Source organism: Sorex araneus, chromosome 7 (genome assembly GCF_027595985.1).
Source record: "Sorex araneus isolate mSorAra2 chromosome 7, mSorAra2.pri, whole genome shotgun sequence".
Classification (NCBI taxonomy): domain Eukaryota; kingdom Metazoa; phylum Chordata; class Mammalia; order Eulipotyphla; family Soricidae; genus Sorex; species Sorex araneus.
Genome location: NC_073308.1, coordinates 63,673,342 through 63,693,604, shown reverse-complemented (window position 1 = coordinate 63,693,604; position 20,263 = coordinate 63,673,342). Strand labels below are relative to the sequence as shown.

The following is a 20,263-nucleotide window of genomic DNA, read 5'->3' as shown; positions in this document are numbered from 1 at the left end:
TTCATACAGTTTCTCTCCCTCGGGAAATGACAGCGATAATATAGGATACATTTCAGTATCTAATTGAGAGTATCTAACTTTGGGTGTCAGAGAGCCTAGTGGATGATAGCCCTTTCTTTTCCTTTTTCACTATTGATTTAGAAAGGTTTTGAGGTCCTGTGCAGGTAGAATAGCTCAAGTGGCTGAGCACAGGCTTTGCATGCAAGAGGCGTCGGTGCTATCCCCATGCTACATGGGTCCTCTGGCACCATCGGAGGTAACTGCAAGTCCAGAGCCAGGAGTGGCCCAAATCCCATTTCCAAAAAACCCCACAAAATATCCTATTTGCCATTCCATAGCCTTAGTTAAGCTCTTAATGCGCATAAAATGTGTTATTTGCAATATCGAGCTTTTGAAATTTAAAGTGTGTATTTAACACGAGTCCCAAATGTGAAGAGGATGTTCGGTGTTTGCAGTCGCTTCTTAAGTTAAGCTCTCCTTGGGATGAGCTCTCAGCAGGACCCAAAATAACTAGTAGTTTGCTTTGGTGGTATAGTGGTGAGCATAGCTGCCTTCCAAAATAACTAGTAGTCCTGCCTCTAGAATCTAGCAATTGATCGCGGGGGGGGGGGGGCGGAGGGGAGAATCAGGCTGGCGTGTGTTTCCCTTTCTTTAGTTAGTTTTCATCCAACTGGCTCCTGCACTCCAAGAGGAGAATCGCAAATCTTTTTTGTGCTGAAAATGGTGCCGCTGGCAAGGGCCTTTCACCCGGGCTTTCCTACGGCTGGAGGACAAGCAGAAAAAGAACGCCCTGGATGCTCTTCACCTGCTCTCTCATCTCTTGCAACTTACACAACTTCAAGAGCGACTAGGTCCGCGGGCATCAGTTAGAACAATTTCTCTCCACGATTCCTTTTTATTTATTTGTTTGTTTGCTTGCTTGTTTATTCAGTCGCACCGGGCTGCGATCAGGGATGACTCCCGGCGGATGCTGGGGTTCGTGAACCCAGCCAGCTGCCTGCAATCGACTTCGGGAGGCTCTCTCGCTGGGGACCAGACTCAAGCAACCTCCTGCCAAAATATCCCGGCCTCAAGCCCCGCCCTCTAGCCCGCCCCCTCTAGCCCCGCCCCCTAGCAGTGACCAATCGGAGAGTGAGGGGTGAGCCGGATGGGGCGGGGCCCCTGGCCTCCGTCCACGAATCCCGAGCCGCGGGCGGCGTGGGCGGAAGCGGAAGTCCCGGTTTGGCCCGGGTTCCGCCGCCGGAGATGTCCCGAGGGAGGGAGTGAGGCAACCTCGGGGCCGGTACCTTTGAGTTCCCTCGGCCGCTTCTCCATCCTCGCGGTCCCGCCGAGAGGTGCGCCCGGGCGGCGGCGGCGGCGGAGGAGGAGGAGGAGGAGGAGGACCGGCGCGTCCTGGGCGCCGCCCCCGAGGCCATGGTGCAGGTGCTGCCGCGGGCGCTGCCCAGGTGAGGCGGCGGCGGGGCCGGAGGAGACGGGATGCGGCCCGCGCCGCCGGCCCCTGGCAGCAGCGCCCCGGCCTCGGGCCCGGCCTAGCATGTGCCCTGGCCGCGCCCGGCCGCGCCCGCCGCCCCGAGCCTCTCCGCGCGCCCCCCGAGCGCCCCCGGGCGCCGCCCTCGCCGCACCATGCCCTGCACCTGCACCTGGAGGAACTGGCGACAGTGGATCCGGCCGCTGGCCGTGGTCATCTACCTGCTGGCCGTCGTGGTGGCCGTCCCCCTGTGCGTGTGGGAATTGCAGAAATTGGAGGTAAGGGGGGCGCGGGGGGCGTCCCGCAGCCTTCGGAAGGCGCCTCTCTACCGTGCAGCCCAGCTAAAGTGCCCCCCGACCCCCGTCTTCATCCCGGCCACTACCCAGACTGGATGCCCTGTAAAGCCGTGTCATGGCGTTGAGCCCCGCCTGAAGACACGCTTGTCGAGTTTGTTAGTCACTTTTTATTTATTTATTTATTTTTTCCAAGCATGCGGCGGGTTTGACATGGTCCCTGTTCAGGGAGCTGCTTAAGAGAAGCGCTGGGGTGTTTTGGGTTTTTTTTGGTTTTTTGTGGGTTTTTTTTTTTTTTTGCAAGTCTTCGCCAGCTCCCCAAATCCAAGGTCATTTTTTAGTCCCTGCATGGGCATCTTTCCTAGTCTCCTCCGCCTTACCTAGCTGGAAGAAAACCACCTTGAAGCCCACGTGTGGCGTTGGGCGAGTGGCTGGCGTCCTGGAGTGAAGGGCGCCTGCTCTTAGGTTTAACGCTTCCCTTCGTGGTCTTTGTATTTTGCTTCCCACTTGTGCGTTTAACCCAGAGGCATCTTGCCGAGAGTCCCTTGAAATTGTTAGGGAAATTGTTAGGGTTGGTTTTTTTTTTTTCTTCTTTTTCTTTTTTAACGTTATTGTAAGGGCAGTAAAAATATAATAGACTGGGAAATCCCAAGGTAGATGCTTAGTTAACAGCAACAGAACAAAGTGGGCCCACAGAGGTAGTTTAGACGGTAAGGCGTTTGGAGAATCGACGTAATCTTTTGCGCAACCCCCCTTCACCCCATCTTGACTTCCCTTGTTTCCTGGGCTTCTCGCACCCTGGCTTTGTTCAGGTGTGGGACTCATGTGCCCTCTCCCAGGCCTTCGCACTAAGCGATTTCCCTCCCTGCAGGCCGTTTTCTCATGCGAGTCTGCATTCGGATGTCACTCCACTCCCTGCCTTACTTAGCATGACCAGCATCCTCGCCTCCACCCCGTGTGCCCGCGGCTTTGTCTTTCTTCCTAGCGTCACCGTCATTGTCATCATCTGATGCGTGGACAGGGTATTGTTCTCTTTGCCCAGCTGTCTGACCCTGGGGCGGCATGTACGTCCCCGTGACCCATCGGGCCTGTGTTTCGTATGTTAGGGTAAACGGAGCGCCCACTCCACAGTATTTGGACAGGAACAGTTGAGTGATAGAAAGTTCTGGTCGATACCGTGGGGAACTGAAAGGGCACGGCAGCCTCAGCACACATCCGAGGACCAGCCATGGGAATTCCCTGGGGATGGGGAGAGTCGGGGTCCAAGACCAGTTTCCTGCTCCTGTTGGAGTTTCCTAGGAGAACTTTGACTCTCAAGGGAAGTGAGGGGAGTTGGAGTGGGGGGAGGGATTCTCTTTCCTCCCCACCAACCCCCCGAAGTTTGTTTTGAGACCAGAGGCCCTCACTGGGCCTTGTCTCCAAGGCTTGGGTATAATCGTGTTAGAATTCTTTTGTTACTGTTGTTTAGGTCACATGGCTGCCGGTGTCTTACCATTTATGGTAGTGATGTACAGCTACTGCGCCCGCCGTCACCAGAGTGCCCAGGACCCGCTGCCACTGTCCTGCCGCCTCCTTATTCCTCCCCAACCCCCGTTTGCTCTTCTGGGTGTAAGACAAGGCGTGGGTTTGTCATCCTTCATCCTTTCTTCCATTTAGTAGTTGTTTGTTTTGAGGACACACCGGCTGTGCTCAGGGTTTACTTGGCTCTGTACCCAGGGATCACTCCTGGCAGGCCTTGAGGGACCCTTTGGAGTGCCTGGGATCGAACCCCGGGTCAGCCGCGAAGAGGCCAAGCACTTTACCCACTGTATACTCTCTGGGCCCCGTGCTTGGTGTGGTTTTATTTAATCTTCTTAAAGACCCTGAAGCATAGGAATGAGTCTCATATTCTCGGTGTGATACAGGCCTGGAGATAAGCAGGTAAAGTGACCCCAGGCTGAGTGCTTGTGTTCAGTATCGTGTCACTGTCCAGCTGCCTTCAGGTCCACCTCTGAAGTAGGTGACTGTGCCCAGCGCTGTCGCTGCTCCATACTCCCCAGCCACAGCTGCTCAAGAGCCTTCAGGTCCCCGAGGAAATAGCTTCTTGGTTGGCCCTGGGCCCTCATTGGATCTCTGCACCCTCACCTCTCTATGAAGTGCTCCAGCAGATAGGTAGCGGGCTTGCTCAGACCAGTCCTGGTCGGTGGGCCACTGGAGTCCCAGTCGGCCTAAGATGGCCCTGGGCAGGAGCTCTTGAGAGCCTGGGGGAAGGGTGGGATCCCAGTCCAGGGTCATAGCCCCCAGCCCCAGGTGACTCCTGAGTGGACTCTCGTCCGTCTCTTCTGTCGCAGTCACCTGGCTGGAGAGTCCTCTCGCCCTTCTTTGGTCTTTTCTCACGTTACTATAGGAAAAATGGCGGCGATGTTATCTCCCAGTTTCCGTGTACCGGAACAAAGCTCTCCGTGCAGGTTGACAGGCCTTAGGCTAGTGTTCGTGTCGCCTGGGGTGTCTGCGGTGGGCACCTTAGAGAGCAGTGTGAATCCCGTCCCTGTGAATATGATGGTCCTCCTCGTCATTGGTCATTGGTACGGATCCCTGGCGCTGTACTGGGACGCTCACACGTAGTGGGACCTAAGACAGCCACACTCCTGATCCCTGCAGCTGCTGTGTCAGTTCGGAGAGCACCTGAAGCTCAGTGGCTCCCGGGGATGGGACTGATGATGTGTCTGGAGGTGGCATCTTGTGTCCATTAACAAGGGCCTGACTGATGCCAGTTGGGTTGTTTTTTTTGTTTTGTTTTGTTTTTTTAACTTGGCACCACTGTCCAGTAATGAATCAGCTCCCCGGGCAGTTGCTTTGTGATTGTTGGGAGAACTTTCTTCCGTCCAGCACACCCAGGACGCCTGACCTTCATGAGTCACCGGCACATCATTTCTCTCAAGTCCACAACCAAGTTGTGCTTTGGGCACCAGGCCAAGTCCTAAAAGCAAATGTGGGCATGAAAGGGACTTGGCAGGACTGTTTGGAATGATCGTGTTACCAGAGAGACTACCTAGAACGTTCTTTTAGTATTCTTCTAGATTATCATTAAAGCAAATGCTCAGTGTGGAATGAAATTGAGTAAAGTAGGCGTCCGTGGAGCCCACGAGATAGTACAGCAGGTAAGGCATCGGCCTTGCTTGGGACTGGCCTGGGATAGATCCCTGGCACCCCATAGGGTCCCCCGAGACCCCCCAGGAATGATCTCTAAGCTCACAGCCAGGAGTGAGCCCTGAGCACCACCAGGTGTGGCCACAAGAATAAATACCCAAACTAGACCCCGGGGAGCTGGTTCTCTGAGCCCCACCCCCACACGCCGCCCTTCAGGGCTGCTGATTAACTTCACGCTCCAATGTGGCTCTGCCTTGTGCCATTCAAGTTTCCAATTCTAATTGTGGGCATTATGTATCGGAAATTATTTTGGCCAATTGAATTACATGTCCCCCTTTTCAGGGGGAGGGAGGCAAGAATTAGTTCTCATCCAGCTGTGCACAGGGTTTCCTCCTGGCTCTGTGCTCAGGGATCGCTCCTGACTGGGTTCGGGGACCATGTGAGTGCCAGGGGTGGGGCCGGATGAGCTGTGTGCCAGGCAGGCCCCGCCGGCCCTGTGCAGTGTCCCCCCCTGCAGCTGGGTGTGCATCAGGACTCCCTGTTTCGGGGCCAGAGCCACACACAGCCGGTGGGGCGCTTGCCTTGAGTGTGGCGGACCCAGGTGTTTGGGACCCCAGCTGGCCGTGCTCAGGGATGGCTCCTAGCTCTGTGCGCAGGGGTCACTCCCGACAAGGGTCAGGGGGCTGAACCCATGACTCTGGTGTAAGGCACATGTGCCGGGCCTTGGAGCGGTCTCCCTGGCCCAGAAGTGAGCTTTCAAAAGACAGGATACTCATCAGATACCGGCCTTTAAAAAAAAATCAGATTTTTGTTTGTTTGTTTGTTTGCAGTGTGGGTGGTCAGGCCCAGGGCCTCCCATCCACGGCACGTGCTCCACTGAGGAGCAACGTGTTCATTTACTGCTCTGTGCCGTGGGGGTGGTGAGGATCAAACCTAGAGCTTCACACAGGCAAGGCAACCGCTCAGCCGCTGAATCATCCCCCAGGCACCCAGCAGACATCTTTTGAATGCTGTTTTCCCGAGTTTGTGTCGCTGTGTGTAAGTGGTAGCTGGATTAAGAGTTTGTACTCAGATGTTGGATAATAAGATTTATAGAAAATAAAGGTCCTCCTTGGCTTTCTAGACGTAAAAACAACAACAAAAAAGGAGCAACCATGGAAGGATTTTTAGGTTTGAGTTGCTGGAAATTTCAAGACATCTGTACAGTCCCCCCCAAACGATACTCAGCTGTAAACAGTTCTAGCTGGGGGTGGGGGTGGGGGTGCTGGGCCTTAATGCTGCTGCTGAGACCCAGGGAGTCAGATTCCAGCCCGCCCGCCCCGAGGACCCTCAAGACTGTTTGCCAAAAGGAAGGCATGAAAATAGCAGCCACTCGTCAGGTCGATATTTTGCCTTGTTGCTAGTCAAACAAACAAAAGGTCAAGAAATAAAAGCGCTTCCTCCAGCTCTTCGTGCTGACCTGCTTCTTTGCCCCTGCAGGTTGGGATTCATACCAAGGCCTGGTTTATCGCTGGCATCTTTTTACTCCTGACGATCCCTGTGTCCCTCTGGGTGATCCTCCAGCACTTGGTGCATTACACACAGCCTGAACTGCAGAAACCCATCATCAGGTAACCTCCGTTTCCCTTTCCGTCTCGTCTGCAACGCCGTGACGTACAGCACCGTTGGTGTTAGGGATTCATGCATGCAGTGTGCCCGCACCACATCCACCGCCAGTGTCCCCACGTCTCCTCCCAGCCACCCCATGCCCTCCCCACCCCTCGCCTCGCTCCCCTTGCTAAGCTCCATTCTGTAGAAGAAGGTCAGTTTTGTATTTTAGTTCTACTAAGTGTTGTATTGGCTTCTGTCAGGACATAAAAAGATTTTGTATGTTTTGCTTTCCAAATAGGATTCTTTGGATGGTGCCCATATACAGTTTGGATAGTGTAAGTATATTTTATTGATCTCATTAAGAAATTGTGTGATCACACCGACTGTACTTATAGAATGCATAAGGTCATGAGAGCGTGTCACTTGACCCTGGCGTCAGATGATAGGAAACATGAAGAGGCTCACTTGTTAGACTGATGATGGAAGTAAGTGTCCGTGGAAGATGCAGAGGTTGGCAGGTTTGTTTAACTTGGTAGATGTTTTCTTTGCTTACCTTTTGAGTTTAGCTGTGTTTAAAATTGTTATATTTTAAATTACATTATCATTCATCCTTTTTGTTTTTATTTGAAAAGCAATAAAAATAAACAGAGTCTCAGCAGCCTAGAAGGCATCTGTGCATGGAGGAGGCTGGTTCTAGCCCCAGCACCACTTGCTTATTCAGGAAAGACCCTTGAGCACTGATCGGGAAGTCGCCCCTGCCAGGTGTGACGTAAAACAAAAAAAACATTTCCTGGTGGATTCTAACCCATGCAGTTGTTGCAGACAGAGATCAGCTATTTTTGTTGTTTTGGCTCACACCATACCTGGTGGTTTTCAGGGCCTGGAACAATGGCACAGCAGGTAGAGCATTTGCCTTGCATGCAGCCAACCGGGGTTCGATTCCTCCGTCCCTCTCAGAGAGCCCGGCAGGCTACCAAGAGTATCCCGCCCGCACAGCAGAACCTGGCAAGCTACTCATGGCATGTTCAATATGCCAAAAACAGTAACAACAAGTCTCACAATGGAGATGTTACTGGTGCGCACTCGAGCAAATTGATGAACAACGGGACGACAGTGCTACTCCCAGCATAGTACTTAAGGCTCACTCCTGGTGGTGAGGAGGAGTGAGGGAGGTGGCCAGCCATGTGGTGACACGGATTAGACCCAGGCCTCCATCAGGCACAGCATTTACACTCACCTCTGAGCTATCTCTTCAGTGCTAGATATTTGTTCTCGTTTGTTTAAATATAAGAAAACTCTCTTTAATAGCTTTTTATAGAATAATGTCAAGGTAAATTTCAGTTTATATTTAAGAACTCAAGTGTATATGTAGCTTCTCTGTGTCTGTTATTTGCCTTCCACTTAACGTTCCATTTGTGCTTTTCCATAGTGGATAGCTTTGAAATATCCCAGTATTGCAATATATGTGGATACCTGCAGAGAATGTTACGAAGCTTATGTCATTTACAACTTTATGGGATTTCTTACCAATTACCTAACTAACCGATATCCAAATCTGGTATTAATCCTCGAAGCCAAAGAACAGCAGAAACATTTTCCTCCTCTATGCTGCTGTCCACCGTGGGCTATGGGGGAGTAAGTATGGTTGGTTTTCATTCCTTGATGCTTTGGGTTTAGTTACACTTATCGTTTAAGTATCAGTCTTCTGAAAGGCATTGGTTGAAGTACAGTGAGCAGGGTGGCAAGTATGAGACAGAGTTCTCCCTTAGCAAGTAAGTTCATAGTCAAATTTGAAGACTAACAAAACACATTTTTATTATCCACATACATAAAATAGTCTTTGCCAAAAGTATTGTGAAGTTAAAAAAAAAACCTTAAAAATTAACCCTCATTGGTACCCAGGGGTACTCACCACTCAGTGTTGATGGGACACCGTGGGTACTAGGGTGTTTGTGTTTCTGGTTTTTCACTTTGGCTCTATGCTCAGGGATCACTCTAGACGTCTGGGGGACCATATGCCCCATGAGGCAAATGCTTTCCCCACTGTCCGTCTCTCCGGCTCAGTGCTTGGGAGTGAGCCCACGCCTCCTTGCACGCAGAACATGCACTCCAGGCCTAATAGGCAGTCAGCCGTGTTTGACAGCGGGGAGGTAATCTGCAGAAATGAACGCATGTAAGACCGTGTCCCTGCACAGCCGCAAAATCAGCTCTAAAACTTAGGGAGGAGAAGGTGGGCCCAGGGAACAGCGGGTGTATTCTGGCAGCTTCTGACCGTGAATAGGCTTCATCAGGTTCCCACGAAGCGGTGCACATTCAGCAAAGGCTGGTAAGACCAGGAAAGTCACCCGAAGTCAGATGCATCTATTAAATGCACGAGTCCCACAGGGAACACTCGAAACAGTATTTTAAACAGTTTGTCGTCAGGCTGGAAAGACAGGCCAGTGGACTGGAGCACAGTCTCCACACGCTCCTCGGGGCACTGACCCGGGAGTAAGCGCTGAGCACCGCCAGAAGTGATGCGTTTGGAAGAAGAGGCGGCAGTGCGTGCAGGCCTAGCCTGCCGCCGCTGGCTCGGCTTTGATCGGGAAGGCTCTGCTGCGGAACCCGGCGGGAGGCTGGAGGTGCCTCGGCCGGGCGGGTGCGGGACTCAGGCCCCGAGCAGAGTGAATTCATGGCGTTGTCAAGATGCCCAGAGTCTGTCTGTGCGCTTGGCTGCACAGGCTTTCTTCCTGCACGGCGTTTCCTGGTCTCTTCCAGCTGGTTTCACCCTGGCCCCGGTAAGCACCGCCCAGCCTTCACGTCAGCGCTCCGATTGTCCTCACCAACCCGTGTTTGCTTGAGCGGAGCTGCTGCTCTGCAGGTTACTGCAGTGTGGTGCTCTGGCTCGCGGCCCTGGCAGCAGACGCATGCACACAGTTCTAGCTGGGGGCCAGGGAAGGTGGCTCAGAGCGCTGGCGTGTGGCACTGGCGTGTGGGAGCCCCAGGCTTGAACCCCATCACCAGTTGAGCCCCAGATACGGCCACGTATTTCCCCCATTCCCCTGCCAAAAAAAAAAAAAAGTTTGTAGGTGATACAGGATTGGCCTGTGTTTTATACTTCCCACTCCCATCCCATCAGCTGTGAACACAGTGATTTTTTTTTTTCTGAATAAACACAGTTTTGTTCATGTTCGTGGAGGGGAAACATTTTCCAGGATTGGATACCCTTACGAAGCAAACTTCTCACGGGCCAGCATGTACTCCTTCGTGGCTCCCAAAATTCGGTTAGAATTTGCAGGGTTGACCTGACACAGAAAAGCTGCCCTAGGGTAACCCCTGGGCTGCCGGGCGTGCTCTGCCTCCTCAGAGCCCGTGCTCACCCGCGTCTCTGAGCACCGGCCGCTCTGCCCGCGAGCCGGCCTCGCTCCCACTCGCTCCTGGTTTCCCTTCCTGCCGGCCTGCCCGCGCTCTGTCCTGCAGTGTTTCCGGGGGTCTCTGCCTAGCCGCTCCCGGGCCTTTGTTTCGGGCGGGTTGAAAATCGCTTCTGCAGTTTTCAGCAGTCGCCCCTGCCTTCCAGTCACCGAAGTTTTCCAGATTAATTTATTTACGATTCGCTGTCGTTGAGCAGTGCCGGAGCTGGGACTCTGCTGAACCGTGCAGAGCGCGCGCCCCTCCACCGGGCTGCGATCCCTGCCTCCCAGTTTAGTCTCAGTCTCACTTCATGGCACTTTCCAAGTCTTGTTGAAAAAAGCCCTTGCGTGGCTGAGGAAGCCCCAGGGGCTGGAGCACTTGCTTTGCAGGCAGGAGCCCTGGGCAGTACCCCAGGAGGAACCCCCAGCCCGCGCTGGTCTCTGATTCTCTTAGCTTCCTTTCTTCCATTTCCCTCAGTGTGTGCTGAGAATTTGCCATCTACTCCGCGGTCCTGTCAGGTTTTGCTTTTACACTGTTGCAGGTTCGGGCCTTCCCGTGCGTGACCTGAACCCTGACCTGCCCTTACCCTGGCTCTGCCCCGTCTCCCTTTAGTCTGAAGCTGTTCGCTGTGCTGTCGACTGGTAGCTCACATTTCTGTGTGTGATACTCGTGCAGATCTTTTTTCCCTGCCTCTTCATCCTCTCTGTGTCCTTCTGTTTGAGGTAACCACTTGTTGTTCAGACTTTTCTAGTTTGTTTTGTTTTGGGACCACACCGTGCCGTGCTCGGGGTTTACTCCTGGCTGTGCAGGGGAAACACGGGCCTTTTTTTTTTTTTTTAATCTTATATGGAATTTTTTTTTTTAAGTTTTTAGTGTTCTTCCATTCTAGTCTGACAGCCTGTCAGCGAAGACATTTTTGTGATGATTTTGCTTATTTGTAATTTTGGTACATTTTGTCTCACTTTTTCTTCTTTACCTTTGTCACTGACTTTTTGCTTGGTTTTTGGGTCACACCCAGCTCAGGATGGTACTCCTGGTGCAGTGCTTCGGGGTCAGTCCTGGTCATGCTTAGGGAAATGTGCCAGAGATCAAGCCAAGGCAGTGTGACCGCTTCCTTTTGTGTTCCACTGTCTGATTACAGCTGGTATCCTATAGGTGACTGATTCTATTCTTAGCCCTTTTTTCCCCCCTCTCTACTGATCTGGAAATTGAGTTTTCTATTTCTAGTCTGACGATTACTTTAAGTCTACATTTTACCATGACTACTTAAAAAAAATTTTTTTTTATTTTACTTCAGGACCAGAGAGAGGGTGGGGGAGGGTAAGATGCTTGCCTTGGCACTGCCAGGAGTAATCCCTGAGCACAGCCAGAGTGAGTCCTGGGCTCTGACCCTTCCCCCCCTTTTTTTTAAGGATCCAATATTAACAAATAGTCCTTGGTGGGTAGTTTATAGACCTAAAAGGCTTTGTTTACTTTCTTCTGTTTCTTGTTTCAGTTCCTCTATCTACAATCATTTCTTTCCCCTGCTGAATTTCTGCCTTAAGTATGTCAGTGTACCAGTGGCAGATTTTCACGAACAGAATTACGCAGAAGTCTATTTAGTTTGTCCTCATACTTGAAAGATAAAAGATAAGCTGTTGGTTTTTTTTTTAAGTAAACATTTTATTTAGTGGTTTCTTTGAGGGAAGGAAGAAGGGATAAGTGGGAGAAGAGTAAGAGTAACGCACTCAAGAAAGAACGCGGGCTTCTCCAAGGGTGGAGAGAGCCGAAAGATAAGTTTTACACATTCCATATTGACAGAAATTGTCTTCAAACATTTTGAACATTTTATTCTGCTACTTTTTTCCCTTCGGTTTGGGGCTACCCCCGGAGATGCTCAGGACTTACGCCCGGCTCTGCGCTCGCTCAGGAATCAGTCCGGGTGGTGCTCTGGGGACCATCTGGGATGTGGGGGTCAAACCCCTTCCCGCTGTACTGTTGCTCTGGCCCCTCTGCCCAGTTCTGCCTGCTCTTACTACCGCTAGGTTGCTGTCCGACTCCGCCCGCACTGAACATCCCTCTCCGTCTTGGGCACTTGCAGCTCCGCTCCGCGGTGCCAGGTGGTTTTCCTTTTGACCCGGTTTAATTCCCAGCCCTTCGGCCTGTAGAGACATGTTTTTCCTTGGTTTGGGAAAGTTCACCCCGTACTGTCTTCTGGTCCTGCCTTTCCTCTCCTCGTCTGTTCTGTCTCTCAGAATGTACATTATCGATTGACGTTGATTATCTGTGACATGCGACTCTGGTCTCTGTTCTTTGTAGCTCGCACTCCTTTCTTCGCCTCAGCCCTTGCTGTGTTCCGGGAAGCTCCTTCAGACACATCTTCCCGTTGCTAATTCTCCACAGCTTCCAGAGGCATCTGACAGATCTTAGTGGTCTCTGGTTTGGTTTAACCAACGCAGGGGGCCCTGTCGTTCAGCTGAGTTGAGTTGTGTAAAGTCCGTCACACGGAGGCCTGGCCAGGATGTTTCGTGATGAGGTCCGGTCCCGAGTCCCTGTCCAGCCTGAGCCCTGCGCCACTGCCATCTTAGTGACTCAGCACTTTGCCTCAGTCTGAAACACCCCTCCAGGTTCCGCGCCAGACCCACACTGGCCGGTTCGACTGGAGAGCGAGACCAGTGTGCCCAGCACCTGCGCGCTCGTCTTTCGGCCTGAGTCCACCAGCCCCTCCACCCGCCGTGCCCCATTGTGGACGCTGTTCGCTGCCGCCCCTGTGGGTTTCCCCTCCATTGGGCCAAGTAACTAAAACTGTTTCGGGCAGAACCTTGGTTTTGTTCTCTCGGAGCATCTAAGTGTCAGTAATTCTCTGTAGATACACTTCACAGGGACACACTTGTTATTCCTTTCTTAACCCCGTTTTTCTTCCAAAAGCACACTGACCACTTTGGTTCCTTTCATTCTGTTCCGTGGGTCGAAAATTCTGCAACTCGAGATTACACACAAAACAGATGGTCTTTGAGAAAGTCCTGTCAGCAGAGTAGTTCGGAATTCCCACCCAAAGAGCCAGAGGGCGCCACTGGCGGTGTGCGTGCCTCAGGTGCCCGAGAGGGGTTCCGCCCATCCCCGGCAGCTCCCAGCCCCCAACCAGAAATGGTAGTGATAGCAATTAATAATAATAAAAATACTTGTTGGCTAAGACCCACCTGCTTCTCGTCGCCATGTAGAAAGAATGATGGAGTTTGCAGTGCTGTCCGTCCTAAGTGGTCTTAGTTTGGGGGCTCTGGGCAGGAGCTGCTACTGCTGCGTGGTGGCTGCAATGTCCCGCCCTTTCTCTTGCAGGGTGTTGCTTTTCAGGTGCAAACTGGGTGTGTTGCAGTATACCGTTGTCAGGCCCTTCACCACCATCATCGCATTGTGAGTACAGAGAACATACGTTGTCTTTCCCCTTTTCGGAGTCATGCACTTAATGTGGAAACAGCTGATTTGTATCGTTTGGTTGGTTCTGGTCTTTGGGCCAGACTCAGCAGTGCTCGGTGATCACTCCTGACAGTGCTTGAGGGATCGAACCCAGGTCAGACACATGCGAGGCAAATGCCTTACCTGCTGTGCTGTCCTTCTGACCCCAAAACCGATTTTTTTAAAAGAGCATTAATTGCCTCGCTTATATAATCTCTAGTTTTTGGCTTGGCTTGCCGACCGTGTGTAGAAACCCTCCTCCATTTAAAGAGCAGTAATGCCACCATTGGTGGGCAGGGACCCATCGAGGCTGGGGCCAGAGCCAGCATGGGGCAGCGGGGCAGTTAAGGTACAGGCCTTGCACCTTGCACGCGGCCAGCCTGCTTCCCACCCCTGGTGCCATGGGGTCCCCTAAACACTGCCTGGCACAGCACTGGAGGCCCCACAGCATTTCTGGGCTGTCCCCGGCACTCCCTGGCTGGAGCAGTACCAAACGCCCCAGCCCAGGTACCGGAGAATCTCCAACCACGAAACCCCTGCCGCGGAAGTGAATAGTAGTGACCGGCAAAGCTCCTCTAACTGCCCTTATTCCTAGCGTTCCTGGAAAACGTTTAGAAATTCCTTTCCAGGGGGAGTGAGGGGGCCACACGTGGCAGTGCTTGGGGTCCGAATGGGGTGCTGGGGATGGAACCTGGGTCAGCAAGGCAAACGCCCTACCTGCTGTGCTCTCTCTCGAGCCCCCAAATTTGAAAATACTTTGCCCAGGTATTGATCTTCTCACCGCTTCTGTATAGCTTTAACTTACACGAGGTAAAAGTTATCTGCCTGATTCTATTGTCCTTTACTCTGGGTGCTGTATTTCAAGGAAGAAATTAAGATTTTTCTTTCTTTTTTTTTTTTTAAATCTCTGTGGGTTCGGTTCCTCCGTCCCTCTCGGAGAGCCCGGCAAGCTTCTGAGAGTATCTCGCCCGCACAGCAGAGCCTGGCAAGCTCCTCGTGGCGTATTCGATATGCCAAAAACAGTAACAACAAGTCTCACAATGGAGACGTTATTGGTGCCTGCTCGAGCAAATCGATGAGCAATGGGATGACAGTGACAGTGATAGCAGCTGAAGGAAAATGCTGTTTATTTCCATTAAGTGATCTGACACACTGTTCCCTAAAAAATGTAGGACATGTCAAATTACTTCAAGCAGTGATGTTTTGCTTTGTCTTTACTCCCTCCGCACCCTCTTCTCCCCTTTGCTGTTGGGGTTACACACGTGGGGGCTGTGAGTGCCCCCCACCCCGGGCTCACCCTCCCATAGTTGCAGCATTCCCGGTAGTCCCACACACCGCCAGGGCCGACCCCCGGGAGCTGTGTCTCCCAGAGTCCGCTCCGCCCCTTCACAGCTGACCTGAAAGTTGTCTTCTGTGTTGCCGTTTTTCCAGAATCTGTGAGCTGCTTCATGTATATGATGAAGGGAACTTTAGCTTCTCAAATGCTTGGACTTACTTGGTTATAATAAACAACATGTCACAATTGGTAAGTAAATGTCTGCCTTTCTCTCTCTTTGTCCATTTGGGAGGGGTCCCCGTGGCGCTGGAGACTGAGCCCGGGGCTCCCCCACTCAGAGGCCTGTGCTCCAGCCCTTTGAGCCACCTCCGGCCGGTATTCGTCTGAATCCTATCAGTTATTACCTGTAGTTTTTTCTTAGGTTGGCTCTCCTAGATTAAAGTTTGTTACTTTTTTAATGGAGCCAGAGAGCTAACACAAAGGTTAAGGCGGTTGCCTGGCTTGCAGCCAAGCCGGGTTCTATTCCCACCTGGTCCCCGGAACCCCACCAGGAGTGACGCCTGAGCACAGAACCAGGGTAAGCCCTGAGTGTGCTCCCACCCCCAGAAAAATTAAGAGGGTTGCTCTGTCATCTTGAAATTCATTTTATATAAACAGAATTAATATAAGTAATCTTTTTTATTGATTTGTACTTTTTTAGTCTTGGGGTTCTCCCAGTCTGGGGTTCTCCCAAGTTCATTCCTGGTGGTCCTTGGGGGCAATGAGGTGCAAAACATGTGCTCCAGCCCTCTGAGCCGTCTCCCCGACCTGAGGACTCAGACTTCGGCCAGTTGATTGTTCATTCAGTCTTGTTCTCATGACTTAATTGCATGTGTGCCATAAAGACATTCACAGTGCCTCTTTACGAAAATACATTGCAGGGGCCCGAGAGATAGAACAGCGAATAGGGCATGTGCCTTGCATAGGGCTGACCCTTGTTCCATCCCTGGCGGCCCATACGGTCCCCCGAGCACTGCCAGGAACCACCTGCGTGTAGAAAGGAATGGTGGAGTTACAGGAAAGTAAGTTGGGGCTAGGGGCTGTCAGCACACATGCCTGGTGCGTGTCCCTGAGTTAGCGCCCAGCACCACTGGGTCTGCCCCTCCAGTCCAAACGCCAGCCCCAGCACTGTAGAGCTACGCCTGTAAAAACACTTTTAATTCTTGAAAAATATATTTTTTAATTTTAATATCGTAAATCCAGTCAATACTAACAGTACCCCAACAGTGATTCCATTCAGATTTCACACGACACTTTCAAGGTACTTACGTAACCCTTATTGTGTAAAATATACTCCGTAAACCCAGTCTATATAAAATGTGTGTAAAAGCCATCAGTAAGTAGGTGCTTTTATTCTGCCCGAGTATCTTCCGCTCGGAGCAGTGCTTGGTCTGTACGGCTCGCTGGCTTGGTTCCCAGCCGGGGGCCACGCTTGGTGGTGTTCTGAGGTTGCTCCAGCGTAGGGCTCCTGCCCGCTTGCAGAGTCCATGCTCCAGCCCTCCGGGATCTCTCCGGTCCTTGGCCCTAGCCAGAAAACACTTCAGGAGCCAGAGTGATAGTACAGCAGTAGGGCACTTGCCTGGCACGCAGCTGACCTGGGTTCAGTCCCAGCACCCATACGATCTCCCAAGCACCACCAGGAGAAATTTCTGAGTGCAGAGCCAGGACTATCTCCTGGGCTTCGCCAGGTATGCCGCCCACCCCAGCCCAAAAACGAAAAACACTTAGAATGTCCTCATGGAAGATGTATACATCATCTGAAGCAATTCATGAATCATGCAGAGTATCTTCAGCCACAGTAAATTATTCAAGTCTGTGGCTGACCTAGGTAGCAAAAGGCCTAGAACAAGTTCCTTAAAAAGTTCCTCTCTGGAGCTGGCGTGATAGCACAGCGGGTAGGGCGTTTGCCTTGCACACAGCCGACCCGGGTTCAATCCCCGGCATCCCATATGGTGTCCCAAGAACTTTGTAACTCCTGTGTATCACCAGGTGTGACCCAAAAAAAGAAAAAAAAAAAAGTTACTCTCTGCCTGTGTGTAACTTGACTGTTTCTTGCCACGTTTATTCTCACTGGAGAAGTCTAACTATTGATGTGGTTTCCAGTTCGCCATGTATTGCCTTCTGCTGTTTTACCAAGTGCTGAAGGAGGAACTGAGTCCAATCCAACCTGTGGGCAAATTTCTTTGTGTTAAACTAGTGGTTTTTGTTTCTTTTTGGTAAGTATTGTTTTCTCTTAAATGTTCTCATTTCCTTAAGAGCAGTTAAATTGTTGAGCAGGGAGCAGTTTCAGAATAGTTTTAAATTATTAAATTAATAGAAAGTAATTCAAATGTCTCTACTTAAACTCACCTTTCTTGGTTTCTTACCCCTCCACCCCCCCCAAAAAAAAAAACAATCCATCCATCTATTGGTCACTGCAATATTTACTAGAAGAAAATTAAAGTAGGGGGCCTGAGTGGTAAGATTAGCGGGGAGGGAGGTGTTTGCCTTGCACACAGTAGACCTGGGTTCGATCCCTGCACCCCGTATGGTCCACGGAGCCTCACGAGGAATGATGCCCTAGAACAAAGCCAAGAGCAAGACCTGAGCGGCAGAGTGTGGCCCAGAAACAGAAAACAGACAATTATTCACGATAACCTAAAGTCTTAACTTGAGAGGAAGAGGAAGCATTCAAATAAATCCTAGGCCTCTCATACAAAGAACAGACAGTTTAGAAGAAGCACTTCTAAAGCAGTTTTGTTCAGAGCTAGGGAGATTTCCTTGCATGCAGCTGACAAGGGTTCGGTCCCTGGCATCCCCTAGGCTGCCCCCAAATCCTGCCTGAGCTGATCCCTGAGCACCAGTAGGTGCTCAGAAACAGCAGCCCAAAAAAAAGAACAAAAACCCTATTTTTTTTATACCTTCAGTATTAAATATAATTGTGTTTTATCACTGTATCACTGTCATTGTCATCCGATTGTCCATCAGTTTGCTCGAGGGGGCACCAGTAATGTCTCCATTGTGAGACTTATTACTGTTTTTGGCATACCGAATACCTCACGGGTAGTTTCCCAGGCTTTGCCATGTGGGCGGGATACTCTCCGTACCTTGCCGGGCTCTCCTTATATAAAATAAAGGGTATATTTATACCTTATAATTTACAAATATATTGAAAATACATCACTTATAGCTTTGGTATTAAAAGGGGAATATGCAGCGGAGCGAGGGAGAAGTTAGTGCAGCAAGGTGCTTGCCTTATACACAGCTGACTCAGGTTCGATCTCTGGCACCCCTTACGGTCCCCCAAGCCTGCCCGGAGTGGTCCCTGAGCACAGAGCTGAGAGCAAGCCCCTAGAGGGAAGGCATGCTTTGCCCCTCTCCCACAGGCACTGCCGGGAGTAACCCCAAGCATCGAGCTAGTAGTCCCCAAACACCAGTGGAAGGTGTTTATTTCAAATGCCTGCTGTAAAGGGCCTGGGGCCGTCTACAAGGTGAACTTAAAATCTGTGTACGCTTTCAAAGCCAGGGTGTATAAGCCAAACACTGAAGTTCTAGGAGTGCACCATCAAAGTTGGCAGGAGGAGACTGTAAATTTGTCCATCCAGGTATGTTGGAGAATAGACTGTTTCAGGGGGCGCACTGTAACAGAGGGTCAAAGGTGATGGTGGGCCACGGCTGTTAGGGCTTAGCTTTTTTAAAAACAAGTGCTCGTTTCATGCTCGACATAGACTTGCGTTTGCCTTTTCCTGACCTCTAGGCAAGCAGTAGTGATTGCTTTGTTGGTGAAAGTTGGCGTGATTTCAGAGAAGCACACATGGGAGTGGCAGACGGTGGAAGCTGTGGCCACGGGACTCCAGGTAAGTGGCGCCCTTGAGACCTTCCTAGCATCTGAGCGTGTGCACACGTCACCTCCGAGCCAGCCTGCATCTCACTGGCAGGCGGGATGGAAATCCTACAGGACTGGCCATGGTCACTCCCGGGGAGTCGAGCCAGGAGTGGTGCCTCCGTCCCGTTCGTCTGTGTCCTGTTCTGCTCCTCCGCTCAGTCCTCGGGGACTAGGCGTGGTGCTTGGCTGACAGTTTGATAGAGATGCGATAAAATGTGTTTACTTTCAGGGTATTTTTAAGGATTAAAAATAATTTGGATAAATGTGAAATTGTTAAGAACAGCTGTTGATAAGGGGCTTTTGAAATACTTGTTACCTCACAAAACTGGGCCTCTAAGCCGGCTGCTGTTGCCTTGGCTGCAGGACTTCATCATCTGCATAGAGATGTTCCTGGCGGCCATCGCCCACCACTACACGTTCTCATACAGACCGTACGTCCAGGAAGCAGAGGAGGGGTCGTGCTTTGATTCCTTCCTTGCCATGTGGGACGTTTCCGATATCAGGGATGACATATCTGAACAAGTAAGACATGTGGGTAAGTACCAGCCATTGAACTCGCCCAGATCAGTGGATTAGGTATTTCTCCTACCAGAGCGATTAAAATAGCTATTTTAAAGAGAGAATTTTGTGTAATGTAGTGTTGCTTCCACTCCAAGGGCTGTATTTTTAGCATCTGTTTTTAAAAAAAAAAAAATAGCCCACACCCAGGTTTTGGCTGACTCGGACATCTCTGTCGCTTTGAAGGAAGGACGGTCCTGGGACAGCCTCGTAAGAAGTTTTTTCCCGAGGATCAGGATCACAATGAACATACGAGCCTGTTGTCATCGTCGTCACAAGATGCCCTGTCTGTGGTCTCTGTCCCGCCTTCGCCCGCCGGTCACTACCAAGGGTTTGGGCACACCCTGGCCCCTCAGGCCACAGCTGGGACCGTCAGTGACATCCCGGAGGAAATGCTCGACGACACGACCCAAGAGACTCAAGGGCCTAAATTCGGGGACTCCTGAAGCTTGTGCTGAAGCAGCAGCTTCCCGTGACCTCAGACGCTCTGCTTGGAGACGCCCGGAATAGTGAAAAACTTGAGTAGAAAGCTAGGTGGCAGCCAGGCGCACCAGCCGTGTGGCACGTATGGCTTGGCCCGTGGGTCCCACTGCCCAGGACTTCGCGCCCGGACAAGCCATCAGTGCCAGGAATTCTCGATGACGTTAGGTGGAAGCAAGGTACAGGTACTGGATTTGTAATAACTAAATTTTCTATCTCTCCAATAATCGGTCTAAACACCCTAGACTTAGACTTGATTTCGTAACATTTCGAGCATTATCACACACTCCCTCAATGCTAGGAACTAACGTGTTCCCGCTGTTACACTGCTCTATCAAGACGGACATCTGCGTTTTAAGAAATCAATGCTTCCTAGCACTGCTGCATGAATACAATGCTCTGGAATTAGCAGAAAGTATAAATTGGAAATATGAATTAGTGGAACTTAAATCATAATCATGTGCCATATATGCTTACCTAACAATAATTTCTCTTTCTCAACTGGTTGTCTTTCAATAAAGAATTTGTCATTTATTTTCCGCAACATATTTTATGTCTGTCATTCTTTAAACATAAGCTTAATGTTTTAAAAACTGCTTGCTTAAGAGGCCTGAAAATAAGCTTTGAAAATGAAGGACTATAAAGCATGAAGACAATTAAAGGTACTGTATTTTATATTCCCGTTAGGAGAAATTACTTAGGACCTAACTTCCTCGTCTAGGAGCAGTGCTACCTAAAATTCC

At 50.9% G+C, this 20,263-nt stretch overlaps 1 protein-coding gene across 1 annotated transcript; it reads left to right on the top strand.

The window, feature by feature from the left end:
- The first annotated feature begins 1,218 nt into the window (after positions 1-1,218).
- TMEM184C (transmembrane protein 184C) lies at positions 1,219-20,064 on the top strand. The gene is made up of 10 exons (XM_004606257.2): positions 1,219-1,746; positions 6,370-6,500; positions 6,779-6,815; positions 7,910-8,115; positions 13,186-13,260; positions 14,734-14,827; positions 16,721-16,833; positions 18,354-18,453; positions 18,846-19,017; positions 19,227-20,064. Exons 1-10 carry the CDS (start codon positions 1,624-1,626, stop codon positions 19,484-19,486), a joined length of 1,311 nt encoding a protein of 436 aa, XP_004606314.2. The 5' UTR covers positions 1,219-1,623; the 3' UTR covers positions 19,487-20,064.
- The last annotated feature ends 199 nt before the right edge of the window (positions 20,065-20,263 follow it).

Coding starts and splice junctions, on each gene's coding strand:
- TMEM184C (XM_004606257.2), top strand. CDS start 1,624: ATGCCCTGCACCTGCACCTGGAGGAACTGGCGACAGTGGATCCGGCCG. Junction 13,261..14,733: donor TTCACCACCATCATCGCATT/GTGAGTACAGAG, acceptor CCGTTTTTCCAG/AATCTGTGAGCTGCTTCATG. Junction 18,454..18,845: donor CTGTGGCCACGGGACTCCAG/GTAAGTGGCGCC, acceptor CCTTGGCTGCAG/GACTTCATCATCTGCATAGA.